The 25,560-nt window shown below is 43.0% G+C and overlaps 2 protein-coding genes and 1 non-coding gene across 5 annotated transcripts in view; 2 read left to right on the forward strand and 1 right to left on the reverse strand.

The window, feature by feature from the left end:
- The window catches only part of LOC136423294 (protein FAM124A-like), a 70,709-nt gene extending 51,730 nt beyond the window's left edge, over positions 1-18,979 (forward strand). For 2 of the 3 annotated variants that reach the window (XM_066411418.1, XM_066411419.1), the window contains 2 exons: positions 12,629-12,678; positions 16,452-18,979. In XM_066411418.1, the coding sequence (XP_066267515.1) occupies positions 12,651-12,678; positions 16,452-17,707 (1,284 nt within the window). In that variant the 5' untranslated portion in view covers positions 12,629-12,650 and the 3' untranslated portion in view covers positions 17,708-18,979. Of the gene's footprint in view, positions 1-4,583; positions 4,938-12,628; positions 12,679-16,451 lie in introns of those variants that run through there. The other variant, XM_066411417.1, reaches the window with a different exon arrangement.
- Trnak-uuu (transfer RNA lysine (anticodon UUU)) lies at positions 766-852 on the reverse strand. The gene is given in 2 exon segments: positions 766-801; positions 816-852. It is a non-coding gene; the product is annotated as a tRNA-Lys (tRNA).
- Positions 18,980-21,229: 2,250 nt separating the features above from the next.
- Positions 21,230-25,276, forward strand: LOC136422491 (major royal jelly protein 1-like). The gene is made up of 7 exons (XM_066410261.1): positions 21,230-21,385; positions 21,856-21,977; positions 22,449-22,545; positions 23,001-23,302; positions 23,816-23,942; positions 24,325-24,427; positions 24,888-25,276. The coding sequence occupies exons 1-7, from the start codon at positions 21,230-21,232 to the stop codon at positions 25,274-25,276; spliced, it is 1,296 nt and encodes a 431-aa protein (XP_066266358.1).
- The last annotated feature ends 284 nt before the right edge of the window (positions 25,277-25,560 follow it).

A 25,560-nucleotide genomic window follows, 5' to 3' on the forward strand; every position in this document is an offset into this window, starting at 1 on the left:
ACATTTCGCTGCTAATCCCTGACACAATCCGGCCGTCACACGTCATTCGCAGACGACAGGTTTATGTCCTAGTTACGGCAGGTCACGTGGTTAGCGCTGCGCGATGGAATGACCAGATAGCATAGCTTCTCATGGAACAGTCGTATATCATGTCAGTTGGGACTTGGTTTGGTATGTAAGTATAAATAGCCAAGACATTCGATAGGGTCGGCTATGTTTTTGTTGTGAGATAAGAAATGCGCTCCAGAATTCGGGCTAGAAACTTACGTGACGTTTTTATGACATGGGGAAACTTTAACGATGCACTAAGTTCTTGCTGTACAGAGTATGAGGATAGATACAGTAAAAATGAGACACACATAAATATTAACCAGTGCCTTTTCGTAACTGGTGGAAATGAATTTTTATATTTGCTTCAGAAATAAGGAATTATCGATACACTCATAAAAATTCTAACTTCCCATGTAAAACTCGCACATTATGACTTTTAAAACTCGAGCACTACCAAAAGGTACTCTTCATATATTACTTAGCGGCATTCAAAAAGGGTTATCTGACTTATATAGGTCGTTTTTCGAAGGCTAGATCAAAATGGATACCAATTTTGATTGGCAGCCTTATGGGACGTCATTATGAGATATAATGAGGTCATTACGATGCCGATAGAATCTCCAAACTTTTTGTTTACATTCTTGTTACACTTTTTAACGATAGAGCGTTAGAAGAAATAAACGTTTAAAACTGTTCGTTTTGTCTAAAACTGTTCGCCCGATAGGGGACTTGAACCCCTGACCCTCAGATAGCCGCATGTTGCTTAAAAGTCTGATGCTCTACCGACTGAGCTAACCGGGCTCTCATGCTAGCCATGTTGTCTTTAGTGACTCCATTCTTGTTTGGCAGGTTTCTCCATTGTTTCCCCGCAGTACTGAATAACTAACTAAGGGTCCCGTGTGTGTTTGCTTGCTAAATAAAGCAAATGTGATTGTGCGCTAATTTTTCGTTCACTTTTACTCCTAACTTCCCGTCAAATATACTTAGTTCATTAGGCTTGACTGTACAAGCAGTTTTCTCACACGATACCCGACAGCTAAATACAACTTTGTAACCCGATATATAGTTGGTAGGGCAATCGGACACCGGGATGTTCTTTCGTGTCCATTTGCGTATCGAGCGCAAGACAGGGAGCCTAGGTGCGTTATGGCTCTTGACGTTTTGTAGATGTTTTAATGATTAAAAGTTGAGAATATTTGATGGTGCTTCTCGCGCTCTCCGTGTAATCTTCATGACGTCACAGACGCAGTGGATTTTTCATTCGTTGCACAAGTCCAATTGTTGGCAATTGCAGTAACTTTGATACATAAACTGTGCATGCAATCCAACTTAGAAATCGACCAAATTAAACCTCCTTGCTTATTGCCTGGTATCCAAACCTATTTATATAGCTCCCACTTTTCCTCTCCGCAAGAGGAGAATCAGGAGCTATAATGGGTTTGGCGGATACCAGGCTACCTTGCTTAGTAAACTCGGTATCTACCACTCTGTAGTTAGATAATGTATACCATATTACAGTGCTTTGGTTTCTGAAAAATAGAAGGGGTTTGCTTAATTGGGTGAAGATTTTCCCCATAGAGGACCATCATAGAGATATATAGATGGCCAAAACCCCAACTTAATCTCCAAGCAAAAGTTGCGTTGTGGTGGACAAGTGTAAAGTTTTCTAAAAGTTCGGATTTTCAGAAGGTCCTTTACCCCATATCAACATATCTCTGTATATAGTTGGAGTAAGGGTAGAGTACTAGCTGTCAGAAAAAAACGGGATTGCTCCGCACAACATCTGCTTGGAGATTTATAGTTCCAACTGGCCATCAAACGAGTCTTTGGGGACTGGTAAATCTTCGTGCGACCCAGTTCTGGCCAGTTGACGTCCTTATCGTCCTGCTGCCCCCTGTCGCTCTGATGGGGTCAGGTCGGTCACGGCCCGTCTCGCGCTAAGCCAGCGCAGGCATACTAGTAGTCTAGAGACCAGACAGTTTCCAGGGCCTTCACAAGCCAGCTCCTCGGCTCGTGGGCTAACACATGCCCACAATGAAATTTTACACAAGCCTCCCTGAGTTAACTCAAGCTAGGGTACCGACTCTAAGAGCGTGACATATGTTTCTCCCGTAGCCGAGGGTATTTATAGTCTCTACTAGACTATCAAACTAGGCCGATATAGGATCCTATGTCTCCTACAGGGAGAATATTTGTCAGGGAAGTTTGGCCACCAGAGAGTTTCATTTGCAGGAGGGGGAGATATACCGTAGACTGACTTTCGTGGCCAGTTATTTTATTTTTGCCGAATTTTACTTGGAAAGACTGTATCGCCTTGCGAGGGGGCCTGGTATTCAGGCTAACACAGACCACCTGACCACATGTATGTGGACCCTCTCACGTTATAAATAGATCATCAGTCGCCACTTTGTGTGCGGTGTGTGCGCCCGGAAGCGTCTTCCCACCTACCACGTCTTTAAGAAAGAAGCGGGACCTGTCTCTTTCAATAGTCTTAATCCTTCTTTTGTCATTCACCGAGGGATCGAGTCTGTATGGATCTTGGAGGAATAACACACCTCCGGGAGAGTCTTTAAGTGTGTCTCAGGTGTCGAGGAGTCTTGTGAACGGCAGGGAAGAAGACTGAAGAGTTACGGTGTCTTCTCGATCAGAGGTATAAGATTTCTCTTAAACTTTCACGATATCAATAGCTAGTAGATTAAGTTTGAGATGACTCATTTTGTGAGGTGGGGTCTATTATGTGAGGGATATGTAAGAACACTGAGGCTAAAAGCTCGTCGAATGGATTGGATACACTAAGGTATCGATGCAGTGTGTCTTCAGGACATCTAAATAATCATTTTATTCGTGGTAGATATTCTTGTTATCGTAGTTTTACCCATAGAAATTGCCTACACAGTAGCTACTCGATCTATAACACAGTGGTCTTGCTCGACAAGTCGTTGTCAATGTGATTTGTAATTGTAGTTTGACGAATTTCGGCAAATCTACGTTTCTTGGTGCTGGAAGACAGTGTAGCTTTGCCACAGTGATTTGTAGTTGTTTATTTGTGTTCTAGGGGCGCTGATGTACATGTAGGAATCATGTAGACCTCTGCTTTGTATGTGTGTTTTCAATAGCATTTCATCACTTGTGGGCGAATGCGTGAGTGTCTTCGCACAGCTATATACGGAGACATAAACATAGATAACAACTGAATAGAGATGTACCGTACGTTCCATGATCTCCCTTAGGGATGCATATGATAGGCGCGTATCTGGGACGATGATACCCTGACCTTTGCCCTGTTCCATCGTTGCCATGGAGACCGGGTGCGTCCGAAGCCGCTGTGGAATTATAATTATTGATACCATACCTTCTGCAAACAACAGATGTCTCTTGTTGGTCACGCATACTTCTGGGACGACGTTTGCATTCCTTTCACGGCAGATCGTTTGCCAATTCTTCTAAGATTTCTTACGTTATCTTTGCACGAGATTATATCTTAAAATTTCACAAACACGAAAAGCGTAACGCTTTGTAATGACATGTATGTGTTCAGTGATTTGTTAGTAAGGAGATTTAAGACATGGTTGTTAACAATAGCACTGTGTTAATGGTGTGTATCAAAAGTGAAGATAGGAGAACGCGGCTTTCTAATGAATAAGTCATGCTTTTATTCTGAATGGCACACATACTCTGTTACCCGCATTCCGAAGAACAAAAAGACAGTAATGTATTTAAAAGCGCAATGATCCTATAACGCCATCCATTCCTAATGCTAAGAACTCAAAGTCTGGATTTATACACTATCACTTAGAAGAAAATCCTCCTTGCTTTTCCCGTGTCCGCAGGTATTTACCGCTTTGACTAGATAGAAAACGGCAGCTCGGGTCCAACAACCTGCCTACATATGACATACGGGCGGTAAATAGATTGCGATAGCGATCTCGAACCAGTTTAGCTCACTGACAGAGAAGACAGATGCTAATCATGCTATGTACAGTAAAGGACTTTCCCCTAGCTCTTTCTGACAAGAGTAGAGTAGAGTAGATCCACACAGCCAGGTAGGAAGATCTCTTCCAGTTGAGACCACTCATCCATTACAGGACTGTCATTCCAGGTTTGTGTGGGCAATCCAAGGCCTTGTTGACAAGTTCAACTAATAGTGGACCACAGTTAAACGCTCCGTCCTAAGGACTGCGACCCTTTCCAGTAGCGTGCATGTCGGGTCACAGAGCAACAACTTACAGCCGAGATCCGAACTCCCCGACTGGAGGCAGAGTCGCTAACCACTGGACTACGCTCGCTGTGATAAATTGATTAAGACGTAAATCTAGCGGCTACCCCGAGGGAAAATGAACCCACAGGGAGATGTGAACACCCGATAGCACATTTCCCTTCAGACCCCTGCTCTGAATCAGAATCCAGTGTTCAACGCACGTTTTAGGGGCGGTACGGGGGGCCATTCTGGCAGAACGTGCCTTAAGGCGAACTCACCTGACAGTGACGTGCAGGTAGGTCACAGGTAAGCCACCCGCGTTCCGCGCAGGTACGAGGTAAAAAAGGAACACTCGCGCCAGCCCCACTTAGGTGGTAGGGCTATAGAAACACCGTACTAAGCCGTCCACTATAGGATTTCAGCGCCGTATTTGTGCAGAGAAGGCTGGCTATTGTGTTTTGGCGATGGCCTTACAGGAGGGTGGGTGTCATGCTACCGAGGAGGGGGGATACCGTTTCTGGTTCTGACGGCTCGGTGCACGCTATTGTAGGCGGTGTTTTCACCGTAAATAGGCACGGGACGAACGCTCGGAGACGGCCAGCGGGTACCCGAGGGAGCGGAAAATATCGGACAAGGCAGACATGGATGGGAACGAGGAAGCTAAGGAAGATCTTCCTAAGGAAGTTAGGTACGTTTAGGGCGTCTTCGAGGTCTTCTTGTCAGGTGTAAAAGGAGGGAAACTTGATGTCTGAGGATGTAAGGTGAAGCAGCAAGGTGTGAAGAGTTGAGGCGAGGAAAATCAGCGATTAGGGCCACTTTTACACCAAATTAGCGCAAAAAGAGGTCGTCTGAGGTCTTATAGCAAACCCAGATGGTGTACAAGGGTTACTATATTTCATTTCCGTCGTCAATTTTGCTTAGACAGTTGTGTTGTTGTTGTGGGACTGAGCAACTGTCAAGACATTTTTGTCAGGTCCGTGGAAGCTGATTTTTTTTTACCTTTTGTTTCACCACCTTTGTTGGTCGTTCTCTTTTGTCTTGTACTTCACCTTGAACTTAGTGGTTGCAAAATCACCTTCCTTCCCGACACGGTTTTAGCCTACGTTGTCTTAGTGTCAGGAAAAAGGAACAAGTGTTTTGGAGATCGTTACGTTAGCGAGGTCTGAGTTGTGGCCGACTTTATACGCTTACGGCAAACTTATATGCCTTGGTTGAAAGCGATCCTAGGCGCCATTGTATTTCGGCATATCTAACAATGTCGTGGTGTGAGGTTACGCTCGATGTTTGGAACTGTTTGGGACCGGTGGCAAGACTGAAAAACTTCGAAGCATTCACGACATTCAGGAACGCTTTGGTGCGTGGGAAAGTACCAACATTTTTTCAACGATCCTTGTTCTTGAGAGCACTTGTTTTGGAGAGGTGTATGTATGAGTAAACGATCTTTTTACTCGTGTTTTAGGCCAAGGTAACGCCGGAAAGCTTACACTAGAGGGTGCGATTACTTTTTTCCGGAGAATTGTAAAGATGGTGGATTGAACCGGTAGTTTGAGTGTTGGTACAGGACGAAATAGTTTCCTGGGTGCCCTCTCAATAGGTTTAACTCAACAGAAAGTTAGTTATGTCTACCTGTAGTACTACTTTTCATGCATGAACTGCATCAATGTAAAAGTATAACCTATGAATATCAATCAGTATGCAGTCTTTGAATAATCACCAACATGGCCTCATAGACTATATTAAATGTCATCTGTATTGCTCAAGGCGCATTCACGTTGTACGATTTTTTCCTGAAAGCCCCATCAATAGGTTCAACTAAAAAGAAGGCAAGCTGTGTCTACCTGTGCTGCTTCTTTTTACACATGAACTGCCACAATGTAAAGGTATAGCCTATCAATTTATGCAGTATGTCCCTTCATAATTGCCAACAAGGCGTCAGATATCATATGCAATCCGTGTTGCTCAAGACGCATTCGTATTCACGTCGTGCGATTTGTTCAGTCGTAGGCTTTTATAGAGGAAGAAGAAGAACTTTATTGCGCGACTATTGTAATAGGTACAATGTACATGTATGGTGCCTTGTAGATACATGACAATTGAACTATTTCTAACATCTAACAATTCCAAAGAACTAATCTAAACTAATCTAATATATCAACAGTAGAGGAAATCTATCTAATAGTGTACATGCTAAGGCATAAGCATCTTCGACCACATTGTCACAAGACAGTTGAATTTTGTACGACGCATCCCGACTGCCCTACGACTCCCCAACCTGCTGTCGTAATCCCTGTCGTACGACATACATACGACAAAGATCTTATATATACGGACGGAAATGGCGTCGTGGTCCGTTGCCTAGTCCGCAAATAGCCTCTCCATTACGCTGCCCCAGTTTCCCAGCGCACTAGCTGGCTAATGACACGAAATCTGGCCTGCGGACGGCCTGTCACAGCAATTAGCACAGCTATGTATAGCAGAGGCGCTGGTTAGGAAAACAACACAGGGAGGTGATATCATTTAGTCACTGGATGACAGTGGATGCTGTCCGAAACGTCTGCCCGCTTCCATATTTTATCCAGTTGATTGAGTAACTGTTACCTTGTGTATCTTGTGTCTGTTGCCTTGTATATATTATTACGTGGATGTCTAACCTTCATTGACGTAACACACAGGGAAGATTTTACGTGACATGACTGTTCATGATTTCATGGTTTCTTCTTTTTATGGCGCAGCTTTACTGACAGAAAGTCATGAAAAGTTCATAGTTTTGTGTATTTGTGTGGACATCTCAAACAGGTGTTTGTAGGGTGTGCATATGGTTCTTAGCTAATTAGTTCCTCAGGTTGATTTCCACACAATTAGCGCGATAATGACACAATTATGAGTGAAAGTTTTCACGTTTATTGAAGCCACGTGTAGTTCGTAATCCATGGGCTGATTTTTCACACTCATGAAAAATACATGGTTTGTGACACATGGCTCGATTTTCTGACCTTATAAAAGGGTAGATGAGATGTTGGTCCATGGGTCGTTATTTTAAACATACCCTGACATAACTAGTACTCATAATCGCACGGTTTCTTCTTTCCATGGCTCAGTTTCTATCAGCATATGTATATGTCATGAAAAGTTCATGGTTTTGTGTTTATGTGTTAAGTCTTAAACAGGTGTTGGAAGGGACTGCATGGCTCTTAGCTACTATACTAGTAATTAGCTCTCGGGTTGATTTCCACACAATTAGCGCGATAATGATACAATTATGCGTTGACATTTTTCACGCTAATTGAATTCGAAGCTACGCGCACTTTGTAATCTATGGGTTGCGTTTTCGTAGCCTGGATGCCAGACTCCCAATCTCTATATAATATCTATCACACGATAGGTACTATAGAGACGGGGGGTCTGACATCCAGGCAAGAGTTTTCACACTCATGAAAAATACATCGTTTGTGATCCACGACCCGATTTTCTAACATGAACTTATGAAACGCTACAGATAGATACCTTGGCACAGGGGTAGTTTTAGAAATGATAAATTATCATCCATTCTCTCCTGTCACTAGATAACAAAAGACCAGTACGATTTTCCCCATGGTACCTCTCCGTCAACATTTGGATAAGAAAACATGTAATTTATAATATTGTTTTCGAACCTAAATACAATTTTATGAAATGTTTTTGAGACATACAAAGTTTTCTCTTCTGGAATTTAATCTTGAGAAAGTTATGTTGAAGTGAAGATGGTTTAAGGTCCATGACCTAATTTTAAGACGTTTACTGAAGAAAGGTTCGCACGGAGATTTTCGCTTCGTCAGGTAATTATCAGAAAAGCAGCATCATATCATTTGCCGGTCCATGCGTTCCTAAATACGTCGGGATGTAGCTATGACTACAATGTTGTACACCTGTTTCTGCTATTGTCTGGTTTAAGTAGTCGGGATCGGCTAACTTGTTATGATTAGAGAGAAAGGCTTATCAGACCAATCACTAAATAATTCCGGAGATCTTTCACAGATTATCATTTGTTGTGTCGCCTCGGGAAAAATCGCTGTGTTTTGATGGATTTGTGAGAAGATTTCTCTCCTTCAAACGATTGTCTCACATACTAGTGCACAGAAACAAGGCAGCCAATGTTTCCGTATAGTGTTCAGATAAGCGCTTAGAAGCCACGCACAAGAGCTTGAAGAGTGGGCAAGGGTAGAAGGTTGGGCTACAAACAGAGGTTTGTCTGCTTTCCTCATATATACATGTATACGTAAAGGTATAACTTTCATAACTTCCGTGTTATCTTAGACATTATCCCGTGGTATGTGTTAAGCCAGATCGCTTTGTTGGTAGATTGTGGAAAGGTTTTCTTTCTCTCTTTTAGTCGATTGTCTCACATACCAGCGCACGGGGACTAGATGGTCTAATGTTTCCTTCGTGTTGAGATAAGGCTAGGACACACACCAGGGCGACTCGAACTCGAAGTCAGCGAAGGGTAGAAAGTAGAAAGTTTACGTTACCACAGAACGGGTTGTCCTTTCATTAAAAACATCTTTATCACATGTACGTTACGGCATAATTTCCACGTAGAAAGGTACGTGCCTTTCTGTGTTGATTATATCCCATGATAAGTGTTGGTGGAGATGAATCGGGGATGGCGAAAAATTATTTTAGATCTGAATGAAATGCAGCTCTCTTCTTATTTGAGTTAATATGTAGAAACGATGACAATATCTTATACCGCAACTACTGTCATGTCATGTGTGAGCATTATCTGAAAACAATTACTGTTCACAGAAAAAAAGAAGGCTTCAAGCCAAGCGGAACCATGCGAAAGATGTTAGGGACAATACCCCCGCCGTAATGAAAGTAGAGAATCTTTTGAAGTGTTCATGCAGGTAAATAGAGGTAAATCAATTGCACGTGCTGGTGTGTAAGAAGAGCATTGCCCTCCCATCCGTGAAACCCACACCGCCGAAGGGGAACAAACCCGTCTGGACAGTTGAGCGAGCAGGAGAAAAATTGCTTAGATATCTTAATGACGTGTCGAACCCAGAGAGCGTGGAAAGAACAAAGCGTTCGGTGACCCTTCAACCCTTCCCTATCTCCTTACGGATGGTACTGGCACGGGGGTTTGCAAAATCTAATTAACTTTCACCTCCGCATTTCAACTTGCTCCTGGGTGTACAGTCAAAGTCTTCAAGTGTGAACGAGCTTGCTTGTATTCCTTTCCTATGTTTGGATCGGCACTTCCTGTGTAAGCGCTGAATTGCGATTACACCACTTCCGAAATTACCTCATCATTGCAAAAGTCGAAGTAAATTAGCTAATTTCCCCCAGTACGTACGTTCAGTCTAATAATAGTAATACCAATGTTACCACAGGCATTTTCTTGGCATACCTCTGTACCTGAAACCATCCTTTCTCTTTTCAGAAACACTTAATCTATTACACCACTTTACAAAAGGTATGAGTCAGGCAAAGAAGTGGGGGGGGGGGCATATGAAGTACATAGAAAGTTACCTTTTATGTCGGGTGTAGTAAAAATAGTTTGAAGCTTCATGATTGAACGTTACATTCAATTTGATAGTAGACTGTAAATACGTCATGATGTATTCCTGACATTTTTTATTACGGAAATATGAAATATTGATAGGTGGATATTACATTCAACTTGATAGTGCATACTGCATACATTACAGTTGTCACTTCCATTGTCATTTCCTTTCTTAGCTCTGCTTGTAATCACACGATTTCCTAAAGTACCTTATAATTGCGAAGGTCAGAGAAAATTGGCGCATTTCCCCAGTATTACCTGCGCACTCCCGTCGTGATAGCGTCATTACCAGGAGTTATCTGCTGGGGATCTCATCTCACTAGAATCAGCTCCGGAAATAGCTCATGTTTAGCCTGGGTGCCATCCGATTACTACAGGGGCTCATACACTAGCTACCCAGAAAACATCAGGGTACCTCATATTCACCTGTACCAGTATTTCTGGGACTATCATAGTGCTTACGGAAACACCGGCTTCTTGGAAAATCTAGGAAAGGTAAGCTGCTTTTGCAGGGAAATGACCTCCATCCAAACATAGTCATACAATGCCTTTGGGGCTTCATTAGTTATTACTGCATGTAATGATATCATTATTGTTACACGGAGATTTTCAGTGATTGCGCGTATGTCCCGGTTTGCGCCCATTTCACCAATTGCAAATTGTTTGAAATCTTCAAACAAAATTCGTAATTTCAGGCGACAAATAAGCACCCGCAGTGAGATTATGTTATACAGTATTGATACTTTTAGAGATACCTTTAGTTCTAGAGCTATTTGACTTAAAACGTTGGCCAAGTTTCCACATTTCCATTGCCTTTCCATCAGTTTCGACCTGATCATGTTTGCTACCTTCACCCTATGAGTCCACTTTTTCAGCCCGCTCTTTTCCATCACTGTCTCGTGCGAGGGTGTATAAACAGAGGGTATCTCGGCTTGTGGGTTCGTGCTGGTACATGTGATAGTAGACTTGGACCCCGATAACCTCACACTAACACGACCTCTTCCCCTGATCCCCTGAACACTAGAACATGTCCGTGTCCATGCCACATGAAAAGGAGTTTACACCTCCGTGGATTTAAAGCCTCTTATTTCGGAGGTTACTCTGATCCTACCGGCGATCTCCTTTTCCGAGTTTATGTAGAGGGATTGTGTTCAACATACTAATTATCTTTTAGGGGGTTAAGATGTTTTTCTTAGGAGGGTAGGGGCGTTTCTTTGTTTGTTGACAGGATAAATAAACACGTTATGGATATGGATATCTGTACATTTTGGTAGGGAGGTCCGAAAAGCTAATTCTAAGGGAAAGTAATTATATAAAACTAAAAGGGGGTTTAAACAGTTGCTTATCTGACTTTTTTTTTATTTTTTATTAAACAACAGAAGAATATACAGGACACAGAGGTGATGTACTCTAGCTGAAGCTAATATTAAACATCACCTCTGGAAAAAAAAATACAAGTTACATAGACAAGTACAATAGCAATGAGAAACAGCAATTGGGTCGTCCAATACAAACAAGCTAACAAACAAACAAACAATGAATATATCAATATACCTGAACTAAGTTTTAAAACGTCTGCTTGTCAAAATATAGTGCTGAGTCAAGCCTAAAATGTTACAGTTGAAATCATACGAAACAAAGGATGAACCTCTTAATAATAAATAAATGAAGGCTTGATCAGACAAAGTATCAATATCAAGAATAGGGGCTAAAAGGTTCCGTAGGTTGCCCAGAAGGTTGAGTCTTTGTTGATTGTATATAGGGCAGTACAAAAGATAATGAGTAACGCTTTCGCTTCGACATCCGCAAGTGCAGGCTGGACTTGTTGCTAAGTTGCGTGTAAATAAACTTAGGTTAAGACTGCACGTGCCGGTGCGAAGGCGTGTGAGGAGGGCGCAAGTGTACCGGGGGCCATGACTAAAATGTGAATAGAAAGAGGGACGTACTAATTTCACTAGATGTTTTTTAAACAACGAAAGATTTAAGGATCGAACAGCTATACCAAGACCGTTCCAATGATGCGTTGCATAAGGAATAAAAGACTTTTGATATCGAGTTGTAGAGCAGAGCGGTATCCTTAGATTAAGTTTGTTGCGAAGATTATAAGAAGTAGAAATGGAGACTTCAGGAGGGATCAAATCCTTAAGATACTGGCGAGTATGGCCATGGACAATTTTGTAGAACATGATCAGAGAGTGAACGTGACGACGATCCGAAAGTTTTTCCCAACCTAATTCAGAAAGTAGCGAAGAATACGAAGACCCTCTTACAGCCCCTGAGACTGCAAGCGCGCATTCGTATTGGACACGTTCTAATCGCTGGGAATCATATAAAGTACATCCATGCCAAATAATGTCAGCATATTCAAGGAGAGGACGAATAAAGGATTTATAAATAACATCAAGTACTGTTCGTGATAATCTGAATTTCAATTTGTTAAGAGTGGACACTCGTTTGGACGCCTTGCCAATCATATGAGAAATTTGTGTTTCCCATGACTTATCTGACTTGCGTTGCAGCCTTGAGATTCCTGACAATTGCAAATACCAGCTTACCAAAAACTGGGTTAGATGGCATATTTATCATCCAGATCCAGTGTTACTATCAAAGAAAGAAAGAAAACTGAATTAACTAAAATCTTATCAGCAGTGGATTCGTATTTCATCATTTGTGTGTACTTACATTGACTGTTATGTATAAACAATCAACAATTTATATCCTCTTAGCTGTAGAATCTGTTTGTTATTAACATCACACAAACTGTCTGTTATTACAACGTCAGTCTGTAATCACACCGAACCTGTGGTAATCATTGTATTGTTTTATTTCCTGTTTAGGGGTGGATCTCTCAACGGCAAGATGTCGTCCGTGTCGTCAAGTACGGAGAGTAAGTACCGCTTTTGTACGCTTTTTAAAATCTCCGTCAAGTTTCTTTGGATAGTGAGAAAATGTAAAGGTAAAGGTAGTCCCTTAGCCCTTTTTTTAGGCCGCGGGGCAGTGGTTTAACTTTGTTATCCGCTGTGTCTAGGGCATAGTATTAGAAGGCAGAGCTCATCCCTCTCCTACCACCTTGTAAGTTCAAAATCGAAGTCAGGTACCCATTCACACCTGGATGGAGTGAGGAAAGTCGTGTAAAGTATATTTCCCAAGAACACAACGTCTGTCCAGGAATGCCAGGAGGGAAGGCGAACCCGTGACCTCTAAATCTCGTGTTTGCTAGCCTAGTCACTCGGCCATTCGACGTCTTGGCTTAAAATGGTAAGAGCCCTTGATAGAGGGTTTACCTAGCCAGAGAAGGCCCAATGCAACCTCGTCACCTGTAACCACTTTTATCTAGCTTTTTTCTGGTCGACTATTAGTAATTTATTTTGAAAGGGATGTATAGACTGGTTTTCAAACCTATTATAGCTGCCGAGTCTCTTTCTTCCTTCCTTCAAGAAGACTCTGCTGTGTAATAGGTTCTTTCAAATGAGGTAACTCTACTAGTACTTGGACAATTCCCGATATTATTAGGGCAGAAATCCCAATTCTGGTTGCAGATTACTACCTTCATAATGACTGGCAAAGGACTAACTTGCGAGTCATCGAAATAAAATGTTTCCTGTCCATTTTGTTTGATTACAGTTGCATATATGGTTTCATTCGGAATTTCACCAAACATCTGGTTGTTGTATAAACTTACGATACCCTCTGGCCTCAGCACGCAGATATGTTGCCGTACCTTTATTGCTTGTATGAATAAGATATACTCAGAAGTCGTGACCCCAACATTCAACACAAAAGATGCTGCACGATCGCAGCGGTTGATAGAGCTTGTGTCATCGCTCGTTCAATAGACGAATTGGGATCAAACTCAATACTTTTCAAGATTAACGACATCAATGAAATACCGGAAAGTCACTTAGAGCCATTTACAACCTAGTAATGGAATACAGTGCTCGAAACGAATGAAAGGATGAAAAATTGAAACGCTGTATGATGAAGTATAGAAGATGCATTAAGGGAAGCAATCACATTAGAATAGACGAGAAGACAATTTTGTTTGACCTTCAATAGAGGTCACTAGTAAGAGGATTATGGGAAGCTTGATTGGATTTTGTCTTATAAAAGACAACAACGACAATTAGGTCTGATCCAGAAAGAGATAAGAATATTTGAGAAACCCTTCAATGTCACGATGAGGCACGTAATGCTAAGTTTCCCTGCATGAAACGACAGTATAAAATGCAATGTAGTTGCTTGTCATTGCGAGGAGACAAATTAGAATGGCATTTTTGTTGACCCAAAAAGAGATAAGAATTTTTGATGAGCGTTTTTTCATTCAACTTCCTCTGTACGGTGTGAATACAGTGATAAAGTAACTTGTCATTTTGAAGAGGTCATTATCAGGAGATGATTTGTCTAATGATCAGCTCAATGCCAGAATACGTCAAAAGACAAAACGTAATTTGACACAAATGTGTGACTGGCACAATAGCTATTGATTATATCTTTCTACTTTCACAATCTCACAAAACAACATAAACTATTTTCCAAATCCAACAATGGTGCTTTAGCCTTGAATTAATCTGGTCTCGAGAGGCTGCGTAGCCAGGTTTCGTCATCTGCCACTGTAAGCTCTGGCAGCCACCTAGCCAGGGACTCCAGGCTGATAATTTTTTCCAGGTAGCTATAGGCAGAATCACTATCCCCCACCAGGCCTTTCTAATGGTTTATAGGTAGTAAAATTCGTCGAAAATTGAGTGAATGATTGGCAAGATGAGTGAGTCCGCGGTAATGGTAGCATTTCTCCTTCCTTGCGCCGGAAAATGAAACCCAATGGACGCCAAACTCAGCTGGCGCTGATTATTTTTCCTATTTGGGTAAATTTGACTATTTTTTTCAGCCAGCGTAGTTAGTTTGTCGAGACTACAGAATCACCGCTAGGTCTTAGTTGGTCAGGCGGTTGTAGAAGCTTCTAGAGGCCAAGGGCTGTAGCCCCGGTAAAGGTAGCCCCGGCAAAGGTACTCTCTAAGCAGAGGTTGTTGGGGCATATGATAAGAAGGTCACAGTTTTACCCAACAACCTCTGCTTGGAGAGTAGGCAAAGGCTGGTCGTGACTAGGTTAGCCTTGAATCACGCTCACTACCATTAAAAATGCATCTACACTAATGGACACCATGGTCATCCTCTTGCGTGCTTGTAATGGGTTCTAACATTACGAGAAGGTGGTACAGTAAAGCCTCATTACGTCCCGTTGCGGCTAGACTGTCACAGGCAATTAGTTATACAGTAGCGTTAGTGGTTGCTTTCTGCTCCATATATTTGTATTCCTTTTAATGGTTTTCCGACGTGTAGCAGCTACACACTGTTGACATTGAATCGTTCTCGCAATTGTCAACAGTTAAATTCTCGCAGTTGACTTTGACGTCTGAAAAAGGTGTAGACAGAATCAGTCGATAAGAATTATGTAAAAATTACCTCAGCATGACTTTAGATAAATTGCGAATCATATAATATTAGAAATATACAAATACACTACTTTGTATCAAGATAAAAGTAAAACAGAAACTTATGGCGGTGGAGTCAAAATGAATTGTATATAACGTGTATAATAAGATGCTTAGTCTTAGTCATGATAGGGTCTAGACGACTTCGTTTATGGTTACAAATGTCTCATCGTCCCATATGGCACCGGCGCCGTCTGAATTATAAAACAGACAATATTACTTATGCATGTGTGGGCGTTCATGCGTTGAACATTCAGACTTCATTGCCGATTCATGTCCAAATGCGAACAAGGGTGTTGCGAACAGGAGGAATAGATTTTTAGATTGTCTGTAAGAATACATAAACTAAAATCAAATATTCGCACGTTTTACAAATCGTCCTTCTTTATTCACCTTATTGTACTGCCAAGGTGAAAGATTGGAGGTGCTGTGGCAAAAATATTTTTGAGACGTTGCACAATAGAGTCCGGTAAATGAGTTATACGGCTTTCAAAAGACATCAAAGAGTTTCTGCTTACGGTTATTGACAGTTGAGCTTTCGAAAAATGCGAGTGTGTTGTGGTTAGAGCCTTTGTAATAAAGTTGACCTGACGCGGAACAAAATATTTCGCACAAAAGGCTCGCAAGAGCGTGAGAAAGTAAGTTCAAAAGGTGTACTTACCTTGTTTGTGTAGTTAACAACAAATTGCCGTGTTAAAACTAGGTGTGTGTAAAAACAAAACGCACTCGAACGTTTTGGTGAAGGTAACATAGTATAGGATGTTTGCAATCACGTGACTATGACGTAAGTAATGTCCGCCATGTTGGGATATTTAACTATGGAAGTTATCAGGTAAATTAAACTTTGTACGCTATTTCAGTCAAGCAATTATGATATGAAATATGACTCTTTCGGGCTCAACCAACCAGAATGGTGGTTTAAAAGTCACTATTAACAAACAACCCATATAGGATTTTGTTCATTGGTCATCGAGGGACGAAAGAGAAGGCATGAGCCCCACTTTGTGTTGGGTTCTTTAACCTGCAGATTAGAGGATTGCGGTTTGACCCCATATGCACGTCCTCACCGAAGGACGATATGATCTTGATATGAAGTATGTGAATCGATTTATGTTCATGGGTATCTAATTTCACGACTTATAGTGATATTGCCTTGTGTTTCCTTCTCCAGGTACCGGAGATGAGATGTGGGACGTGGAAAGTTCCGGCGATCCTTACAAGATCACCATCCACTTCATCGTGGACCCCGGCGAGAACACGCGCACGCGCAGGACTCTGCAACCGCTCCTGGACTGGTTCGACGCCGACCTGCAGTTGTTCTGCATCGCCGAAAGGGGGCGCAAGAAACGCAGGCCGTCGTCGGCCGTTCAAAATGGCGTCAACGGCCACAACCACGACGCGCCAAGTTACCCCTCCCTCGCCATCATGTTGTTCTATCACGAGGAACTCGCTCGGGATAAGATTTCTCAAGTCCACGAGTGTTTCAAGAAACAACCTTGGAGATTCCACCACAAGGCGATGCCTTCAGGAAACGTTGTTCCTTACCCGCCCAACAACCAAGACTTCTTTACCTTCGCAGAGGACATGCCCTTGTGGGCGGCCCGCCAGGTGCATTATGGGACCGAACACGTTCGATTCGTGCTGTTCTGTTCGCGCCAGAATTGGGAGGACATGATCAGCTTCTACAAGATGATCCTACGCAAGGACATGGACGTGAGAAAGACGGATTTCTGTTGCTTCGTGGTGTATTCGCAGCCAGGATTGGACGTTCAGTTCGCGTTGAAAATGTTGCCGGACAACACCAAGCCAAAACACGTCGACGCGGCCATCATGCAGTTTCGCGTCAAGGAGATCGGACAACTGGTGCCCCTGCTGCCCAACGTGTGCAGCCCCATCAGTGACGTCAGATGGCAAACCACGGACTATGAGGGGAACAAAATCCTTCTGGAGGTGCCGAGAAGAAAAGTGCACGGCGTACCGAGCCCTTACTACGGCAGCCCCTACACCAGTGCTAGCTCCAACGGAACCCCCTCTCAGAGCCCATGTGCTTCTCCCGCGGCAAGCCTACAAGGGATACCGCTATCCCCCTTCACATCCCCACTGTCCAGTTCTCACACAACCCCCAACTCGACCCCGCGTTCTTCCAGCGGTAGCATCAAAGTTCCCAGAATATCAATCCTGAAGACAACCCAAGTACAGAGACCGCCACAGAAGCCAGTCCCCGCCCCGCGACCTTCCATCGTACCTCGCACCTTAAAACTCTCTCAAGGCTCTGACGTCATCTCTGACGTCACGGACATGACGTCAGACAGGACCGATTACGAGAGTTCCGCACAGTCGGAAGCGGACGTTGAGGATGTAGAGTCGAGTAGGGAGAGCGAGGTTCAAGAAGAAGACAGCCATAGTGTCATGAGCTTCTTTGTATAGCCACTGCCCATACGTTTGGTGTTAGTGTAAGGATGTTTAGAAAACGCCTCCGTCCTTGAGGCGTCGCCAAAAATGGATGAAAGTCGGTGAATAGTTTTATCGGATTTGCTAAATCAAGTATATGGAATTCTTTTGGACACATCTAAATTGTACCTGTCAACGTCCCCGACAGTCTGAGAATGGTAGTAAACGTACTATCGAAATGTTTTCAGATGAAAAGATCCTTAAGTTGTGTACAAGAAAATTCCAATACCCTATCACAAATGTATTCTTGAAGTATGAAATGGTGAGAAATCTTGATTACAAAAAACACCAGTTCTTTCCCTTTTCGGAAAGTGTGAATACGTTCTATGTTGTGTCCAAATTGAAATGAAATACCTCTGCATATCCAAGTTTACACATGACTAGTTGATAGTTCTTACCAGAATATCGTGGTTCTGTTTCTCATTCTAGAGGCTCTAGGTAGAAGCTTGTTGTTTCTGCAGTACACTTCCATTTCGATAGATATCGCTCTCCGCCGTGTTGAGAAAAAAATCATATTCATGACCCGGTTTCAAATGCCATGTCTGGACCAACATTGCTACAATAACATGATCACCTAATACTTAAATTACCAAAGCTTATGATAGATCTAGACCATCAACGTCGAAACGTTGCTCAATGTTTTACCTATTCTGTTCATAGACAAATCAATACAAATCACTCGCTATACCAAAGACCATCATCAAACTTTCTGAAGCAAAGTTAAACTGTAATTTCAAAAACCCAAAAAGTGGACGTCTAATTTTCTACTGTCCAACTTTAGTCTTTGGCAGATATTGCTCATTCCTTGACAAAGACTGGAGCTGGACAGTCGAAAATTTGAGTAAGGCAATTTTTGTCGTGTTGGAAATTACAGTTCAAATTTTGCCTCAGAATAATTTCCAGCAACACAGATGAACTTTCAAGTCATGATTAATCTTAACCACCGATTCTGCTTTCATCGATCTAATTTTCTGTAATTTCATATTTCGCCACAAATATATGTACCAAATCACTCTCAAACAACTGAAAGCCAGAGAATATGTAAAGAAAGATGTTAGCATCCAATGGGTTGTGTATACATGTATGTATAGAGACAGATTATTGCTGTTGTGCTTGTGCCAAAAACTATTTGTATACCGAAGATTTATTTATTGTAACGTTCCTACAAAGGTAATTGATGTAAGATGTGGATTATATCTAATGTATTATGTGCTTGCGAACTAGAATAAACGTATCGTATGTTGCCGAAAGTCTTCAGTCTGGTCTCTAGACTAGAAGTTCACATGTCATACACTAGACAGACGGAACCATAAATATATATGTAACGTTAGGAGTGTTTTTACTACTTCTCTGCCCCCTAGGCTTGCTGACGTAAGTACCGTAATCAAGGCTGGTCGGGCAACCACTTGGCACAGGTAACCATCTCCAGTCACAAGCCACATTAAAACAGTCCTGTCCATTTCTACATAGTTAACCCCACCCTGTCCTCAGCTACCATTTTTCCTCAGTCTGAATTGCCGAATCCAGGCTTGACTGTTATCAGCAGACCTCAGGGGCAGAGAAGTAGGTAGAAAATTGCCTTTCCGCGCCTTAGCTGTTCTCAAAGAAGTATTGTTTTATTCGTATATGTTAACAGAGTCTTAGGCAGGAAGCGATTGCTTATTTGAAGCCTTCTACTCAACACATACAACAAAGAGACATAATGACAAGCATAAATAAAAACGGATAAAAGGAAAATAACAGTAGACAGTACAAGTTGGTATCTATCATTAAATGAATCTGCCTGAGTGCCTGTACAATGGATGTAAGTATGAACTATATTGAGTATATTACAGTTTTGTAAGTATGAGAGTGACGTGGAACCGCGTAACAGAAGAGAACACAAAGAAGTATCGCATTCCGATTTCAAGGACAAGGTATACGGTTTCGTGTCCATTGAATTTAGAAATAGTGTCGCACAGTGCATCATAGGAAGCGGGCGACGTTGAGCACCACAGACAAGGAGACCTGGAGTGGATGAAAATTGCTGGATTAAGGTATGCAAAGTTATAAGGTAATCATTAAATCATTGAACTCTTTATTTCATCAACACTGGAAATGTATACATCAAACGCTTTGAGCCTGAGTTCACCTGAAATACCACTAATTTACATATCTAAAACTTTTTGCAAACGTATTGGGTATACACTTGGTTTGCCAAAACACCTTAAAATCATCTTAAGGGTTTTAAACTATAATGTTGGAGACTTCTACAGGCTTGCATAGCTTACCAGTCATCCGTTGATTTACAAGGTGGATGAACCAGTTTTGTATGACCTTCCAGTGCTGACAGACGCCCCATTATCGTCTGTAGTGCTAGTAGTGATTCACTACGTGTAGTACAACACCGTAACGACACCAGTGTCCCAACCGGTCAGCTGTTGGCTACGATCGGTACTAGAGTTTTTCCATGGTACGGTAGGAAAATATATCTACGCCTTGGACTGATCTTCAAGTAGCTTTAGACGGTAAGAACAACTTGTATTTTCTTTCGCGTACCGTGAATTTTCGAATCCCTTCCCCACTAATGCCTCGGGCCAGGTCACCCACGTTTGGTTCGGCGTGTCAAATGCCTAGGTAGAAATGTAGTGATCCACAACAGTGCAACAAGCCGGTCTTTCGACGCCTTCAGCCACACACAAACTTTTAGCAGTTGGAGAACATTACGATCGCCACTCCTTACATCTGCTTGGAGGGTTACGTTCTCACAAAGATCTGAACGACTACATGTAGACCACTGTAGAAATCTTCAGTGATTATTGACTGATCCTCAAGTGAACAGCGACAACAAATAGAATTATCTCGGGTGTCCAATAAAATTAGCAGTTCAACCAACAAGACGTTTGTATTTATTGAGGGACCGAGGTGGACAGGGCATGGGATCGACCTCGACACCGGACCTTTCAAAGGTACTGGGCACTGAACCAGAACGTTAGATCGTAAACATGGCCGCCCTTAACTGTAGCTAGTAACAAACCTCTGCAGTTGTGTTTTGGTGACAGCTGAAGCGGTGCGTACTTATGCTATTGATCGTCGCCAGTGCAGTAAGTTTTGTGGCCCTTCGGAGTGGGGCCTGTCTGATAAGTACATGTAGGCTTGTGAGACTGATCATCAGTGGATGAGTCTGGGTTTACACCGGCATTAGCTAAGATCCTGTAGGTTATGTGTGCTCCAGGACTGCCTTGTTGAATAGCTACTGCAGAAATTCTAACGTTAGTCTTTTTGTCGGGGATCCTGTGAACTTAGATGACCTTCTGCTATAGTATTGAACAGTCAAATCAACTTTTGTGGAACGTTTTGCTCCACAACTTGATGTTGCGTCACGTTTTGAGAAATGCATACCTGTTATTGTAGAACTGTCAGCTGATAATGTAACAGATCTACATGTTAATTCTTTGTCATCACGTATTCTGATTTCTAGATACAACAAAACTTAGAGGACGATTCCTGGCATTCAAGATGGCGGCCATGGCGAGGTCATTGACATTGGTTCTACTGTGCGCCCTGTGCATGTTGGGAAGGACCGAAGGAGCCGATTTGATCAGTGGTGACACCGTCCTGGTGTACGAGTGGACATCTATAGATTATGACTGGAACAGCGACGATGCCCGACAGGTATGTTTGTTTTGTATTTATCTAAATGTAGATAGCTGCCAAAAATAGTTTCTATCGGAGTCTTTCAGGTTTGGCTAGCTCTTATTTGCCCTATTTGACCAATGTCTACTGGCTTTCGTTTAGACTCCAAAAGAGATGGAGACGCTAAATGCGAGCCACTGTACGTAGAGTTTATAGTAACATTTGAGCAATTATTTTTTTTTACATCTCGTGGAAGTCATTGCAACACGCAGTCTCACTGTCGATATGGCTTTGGGTGGAAGGCTTGCTATGGTTGAAATTAAATCGGGCTAGTGTTTCGCTGTGCAGTTGGTACGATACTATCATCATGGCGCACCATAGCTCAAAGAGAAGCATTGTTGCTGCATCTGTGGAATAGTTGACATAGTATAAGCCGGCTTAACTTCTGAAGTGGTTCTTTTGAATCAACTTCAATTTGAAGAGCTTGTTTTCACCAATGTTAAACACAGCTCGCGCTCGACGACGGGTCATTCGCCCCGATAAACAACAGCATCAACGGCATCAAGACGTACGGTGGCGTCGTGTACCTGACCGTTCCGCGGTGGCGATCAGGCGTACCGGCGACACTGACGTGAGTAACGTAACGTCTGCCTAGGTATCTAGTGACGTGTGGAAGTACATGTAATGCAAAAGAACTCAGCACACTTATCAAGAAGGCCAGGGGTGACCTGATGTGCTTGGTTATCAGAGCTAGCCGTGGTAGAGCCGCATTGCGCTACTAGCTACCGAAACAAATCACCTCTGTCTCAAGCTTTTAGTCATTACGCTTCGACTTCGACGGAGGAGGAGAAGAGAGAGAGACTGAGAGAGAGGAAGAGAGAGAAATAAAGATAGAGAAAGAGGTAAACAACGAATGTAACGCACTACATGCTGCTACATGCTGCACCTGTGGTTGGGTTTGCAGTTTTTGTTTATCTGTTTAAAAAAGTGCCCACACTTCGAGCACGTCTAAGCCACAGACCACAGGGACGCTCCGATAAAAGCAATTCTCACAAACGTTTTGCTTCCCTTTGGCTGACAATTCTGGTCCCGTGTACCCCAGGTCCGTGATCATGAAGGGAGGGCGGCCCGTGCTGCGTCCTTTCCCCAGCTGGGAGTGGCAGGAAGTCGGGAACTGTTCCACCATCCAGTATGTACAGGTAGGAGACCATTCATTTTACAGTTAATTTGCTAAAACGGAATTGTGCGCATGGTCTCAGGTAATCCAGAAATCCGACAGTCAAAGTCGGAACTTAGTGAACACGTTAAACTGAAAACAGTAAAAGACTTCCTCATTTACTTCATACCCTCTTCTTTCTTCCGTTCATATCTCTTTGTCACTGACCAGGTGTCAGCCAATGCATGAGAGAATCGCTTAAATGTTTTCATTTGGTAAAGCCGATTCTCTGATTGGCTGACAGCTGGTTAAAGACCACGCACCCAAAAGTGGAAACCTAAGCCTGGTTTAGCAGAGCGTCCCGAAGGTATATTGTATAGGCCGCCGACGAGGCTCTTCGTAGTAGAATGTTTCCCGCAAGAGCTACTTGTAGGTACTTTAATACTGTTGAATCTTTATAATAGTAATCTGTATACCGACAATCTCTGTATTTTGCAGAGCATGGAAATCGACCGGTTGGGACGCATGTGGATCATCGACAACGGTCGGTTGAACATCTTCGACCCCAACCTCCCCCAAGTCTGCGCCCCGAAGCTCCTCGTCTACGACATTAAGAAGAAAGACATGGTCCGGGTCCACACGTTCCCTAACAGCGTGGCTTCCAACAGTACCGCATTCCTGAACGACATCGTGATTGACAGTTCTGCAGACGACTCGGACGAGTGGTTCGCGTACATCTCCGACTCGAGCCTGGCGGGAGGGATCGTGGTGTACGATTACAAGCAGGACAGGTCGCACAGGTATAAAACACTGTCATAATTTTTTCTGTCCCAACCAAAACAATTCAGAGAAACATGTTGCCAATCGTAAGCCCTTCTTTAGGATGGATGGACACGTGACGATGTGTCAAAAGTGTCTGAAAGTCGGTACCGGCTCCCGTCTCTCCCTTAAATGATGATGGATGGAGCAGTATGTCGGCAGGCTGTCAGGCAGCTTCGTTAACTGGAGGTCCCGTGTTTGAGGAGAGCCAAACCTCGAGCACGTTTAAGAACCCACCATCGAAAAGAGTAGATGTATTTTCCGGTGTAAGTGGTTGTAGTCCTCAACCAATGGCCGCACCGGTGGTATTCTGTCGTATTCAGGCCACCAGATCACTGAAAAACTGCCATTATATTACAGGCTCTTGTGATTCAGCCCGCCAATCGTAAGCCCTTCGCTATTCAGCCTAAGACTTCGAAGAAAGAGTAGTTGGACCACTCAATAACAAATAATCGTTTCGTTCAACTAATTTTTTTTCTTTGCTGTTCCCCCAGAATTACCCACCCAAGTATGACCGCGGCCGCAGACGGAAGACAGATGACGATCAACGGGCGAAACTACACCTTTCCCCCGATACCTGTGAACGGCGTGGCGCTGTCTCCAATAGGGGAAAACATGAAGGTTAGTTCCCGTTCATATTATGGAGGGTTGTTGAATCAGATCTAAAATTGAATTTTGGTCAAATCTAAATCAAACCAGCTAGATTAAGTGAATGTGAGATGATGCCCACATCTGATAGGCTATTTTTAAACATTTACAACTTATAAACGGTTTAAATTTTCTAGAATCTCTCTAGCTTCCGAAACGTGCCAAAAGATTATTCCCGTTTTCCAAGAACAAATGGCAAGCCATAGGTTTTCGAATCCAATGCGAAGTTGCCACATTGTGATCATGTAGTCTTGGGTACACATGAACGTTTGCTGGGTTGGCAAATCCTACTTGTTCAAGTGTTTTGCGTTTAGGGATAATGTTAGAGTAAAGAAAAAATATTTTTCTATCATAGCTATACTACTGCGCCCTGGCCGGCTACAACCTCTACACACTGCCGACAAGCCTTCTGAAACAGCCCACGGTGACAGATGTTGGAGCGAGTGTGAAAGAGCTAGGTAGGTACAGTCTTCACTTTCAGAACATGGTGGTTCTTTTTACGTTCTTCAGCGACAATCCATGTTGCTTTCGCCGTGCCTTGTGTGGGTAAGCGGTAAGTCATATGAATCCACAAGGCATATGAGCCCTCCTGTAGAGCTAGAGAGTGGAGGTTCAAACTCCGCTCGGGCACGGTGTGAGGGGTTGCATTAGCGATCAAATCGTCCTTCGGATGGGGACGTTAAGCCTTTGGGCCCGTGTATGGGGAGCCTCAGGCATGAAACCTATGCCGATTAAAGAACCCAACACACTTATCGCGAAGCGTAGGGTGACCCAGTGTGATTCGTCAACTTCAGGACATACCTTTAGGCTCATTCCTTCATTCGATGACCAATGACCAACAAGTTGCCGCTCAAGACTATCATCCCTACAGTTCCTTGGCAATCTTTACACTGAAACAAGGTTGAAATTCCATTACAGGTCGCAAGGCGTCCCAAAGCGATGGCATCGCCATTTCCAACGAAGGCACCCTGTACTACGGCGCACTGCAACTCAACGCCGTGTACAAGTGGGACACGTCATCACAAGATGTGTCCTCGTCATCGCCCCTCCTTATCAGTGACGTCAGGATGCAATGGCCGAACGCCTTCGCCTTTGACAACCAGGGCTACCTGTGGTTTGTGTCGAACAAGCTGCAACAGTTCTTGTTTAACGAGTTGAACATCACCGGCCCAGAGCCGAACTTCCGCGTATGGAAGGTGTACGTTGGAGAGAAGTCGTACATGTACAAAGCATCGGGTGCGGTCGGTTTATGGGTTGGATGGGGACAGTTGGTGGCAATTGTTTCGGTCCTATATGTACTTGTGTAAAAGTCACTTTTGAAAATGTATTCCCACCCACTAGTACTGTGTAACAATAACCAGTGGAAGGAGTACTTACCATCTTCTATCAATGTCTGTAAATAGTACAGGTATTGCTATGTCTTAAAAATCGTATGACCAGTGCTTAAGTAAAGAATTGATGTCAGCGCTACGAATTTTTTCTAAACGTAATAATTATAGATTAACTATGAATATTGTTTTTACTACAAAATGTTACTAAGTATTCATTTAACGCTACTCATTATTTTTGTACGCACAGGCACGCGCGCACA

Source organism: Branchiostoma lanceolatum, chromosome 17 (assembly GCF_035083965.1).
Source record: "Branchiostoma lanceolatum isolate klBraLanc5 chromosome 17, klBraLanc5.hap2, whole genome shotgun sequence".
NCBI lineage: Eukaryota > Metazoa > Chordata > Leptocardii > Amphioxiformes > Branchiostomatidae > Branchiostoma > Branchiostoma lanceolatum.

Bases quoted from the DNA above. Each gene is read 5' to 3' on its own strand.
- LOC136422491 (XM_066410261.1), top strand. From the start codon at position 21,230: ATGGCGGCCATGGCGAGGTCATTGACATTGGTTCTACTGTGCGCCCTG. The intron at 21,978-22,448 runs GTGAGTAACGTA...CGTGTACCCCAG, and splicing joins GGCGTACCGGCGACACTGAC to GTCCGTGATCATGAAGGGAG. The intron at 23,303-23,815 runs GTATAAAACACT...CTGTTCCCCCAG, and splicing joins AAGCAGGACAGGTCGCACAG to AATTACCCACCCAAGTATGA.